This window comes from Galeopterus variegatus, unplaced genomic scaffold (genome assembly GCF_000696425.1).
Source record: "Galeopterus variegatus unplaced genomic scaffold, G_variegatus-3.0.2 Scaffold1902, whole genome shotgun sequence".
Lineage (NCBI taxonomy): Eukaryota > Metazoa > Chordata > Mammalia > Dermoptera > Cynocephalidae > Galeopterus > Galeopterus variegatus.
This window is the reverse complement of record NW_007728013.1, coordinates 319,362-320,791: the sequence shown is the minus strand read 5'-3', so window position 1 is coordinate 320,791 and position 1,430 is coordinate 319,362. Positions and strand designations below refer to the sequence as shown.

General features: G+C 62.9%; 1 protein-coding gene across 1 annotated transcript in view; it reads left to right on the top strand.

The window, feature by feature from the left end:
- TMC8 (transmembrane channel-like 8) overlaps nt 1-786 on the top strand; it is a 5,289-nt gene extending 4,503 nt beyond the window's left edge. Inside the window, exon 7 of the mRNA XM_008579517.1 lies at nt 310-786. Coding sequence (XP_008577739.1) covers nt 310-588 — 279 coding nt within the window. The 3' untranslated portion in view covers nt 589-786. The remainder of the gene's footprint in view (nt 1-309) is intronic.
- The last annotated feature ends 644 nt before the right edge of the window (nt 787-1,430 follow it).

Below are 1,430 nucleotides of genomic sequence, written 5' to 3'. Positions count from 1 at the left end.
GGGCTGGGTTGGGGGAGGGTCTCTGATGGTCCGTGGCCTCGGTCTGGGGACAGAACTTAGGGACGGGGCCTCAGGCTGCTTCTCGGGTCTCGGACGAGTTGAGGACAGGTCTCAGACGGGGGGCGGGGCCACAGGCTGGGGCGGGGCCTCGCGCTAGTTGAGGGTAGGTCTCCGACAGGGGGCGGGGCACCGGCTGGGGATCGGACTGGGGACCGGCCGTGGACCGCGGAGCTGCGCCCAGCTGCTGTCTCCATGGCCGTATCTCGGGAGGGGGCGCCGCTCTCAACCCGCCGCTTGCTCCCCTCACAGCAGGTCAAGGAGAAGTGGCACCTGGTGGAGGACCTGTCGCGGCTGCTGCCGGAGCCAGGCCCAAGCAAATCTCCGGGGCTCGACCCCCCTCACTCCCGAGCTTCGCGCCCGCGGTCCTTCTGCCCCGGATTCCCGTGCCCAGGCTCCCCGGGCCCCAGGTCCCCCCGCCCGGGACCCTCCCTCGTTGATTCCCCCGGGATGCTCTCCCCGGGTCCCGGACCGCACGGAGCCCCGGTCCCCGCCTGCAGATTCCGCTTCCCCAGCGGCACGGAGCTGTAGCACCGGCCCCTGTCTCCGCCGGTAGCCTCCTCAGGGCCCGACCCGCAGCCCCCCTGGTGACAGCCGCCCCTCTCGGTTGCTCCCGGGCCTCTGGCGGCGGTGCCCCAAAATGGGCACACACTCTCAGGAGCCCCGGAAAGAACATAGGGGAATTTCTATCTATATTTTTATCTTATCCTTTTAAATTTTCTATTTTTCGTTGAATGTTTTACAATGTCTGTTATACATTAGTAGAGTATCCCATGAGAGCAATGTATTGAGAGTGCTCGGAGATCCGGGCTGGCCGGGTAGCCCAGTTGGTTAGAGTGTGGTGCTGATAACACCAAGGTCCAGAGTTCCATCCCTGTTACCGGCCAGCCTGCAAAAACATTGAAAGAAATCGTGTGCTGATGGCAGCGCCACAGGCAGTGGTTTGGAGACCTCTACCTGAGGTAAGGAGGAGCTGGCTGCAGTTGGAGCATGCACACTGTGGGCTTGCTTCCTGTTCTGACTGCCCAATCCTCACACCACCTCCTCTCGTTCCTCCCTCGTGTGAGGCAGTTGAGGCTCACAAAGGTTAAGGCCACACAGTCAGCAAGGGGCAGAGCTGGGATTTCAGCCAAGGCTCTCAGGCTCCAGAGTCACCATTCCCAACCCTGACCTTACTGGGGCCTTGTTGGAGTTGAGTGCATGTGAGGGTGTTGGGTCAGCCTCTCCCCACCAGGACTCCTCACCACCCCATCTTCTAACCCAGCGACACCCCATCAACAAAGCTGCCTCAGGGGCCGGCCCGGTGGCGCACTGCTATAGTGTGCCGCTTGGGAAGTGCGGTGGCGCTCCTGCCGAGGGTTCGGATCCCACAT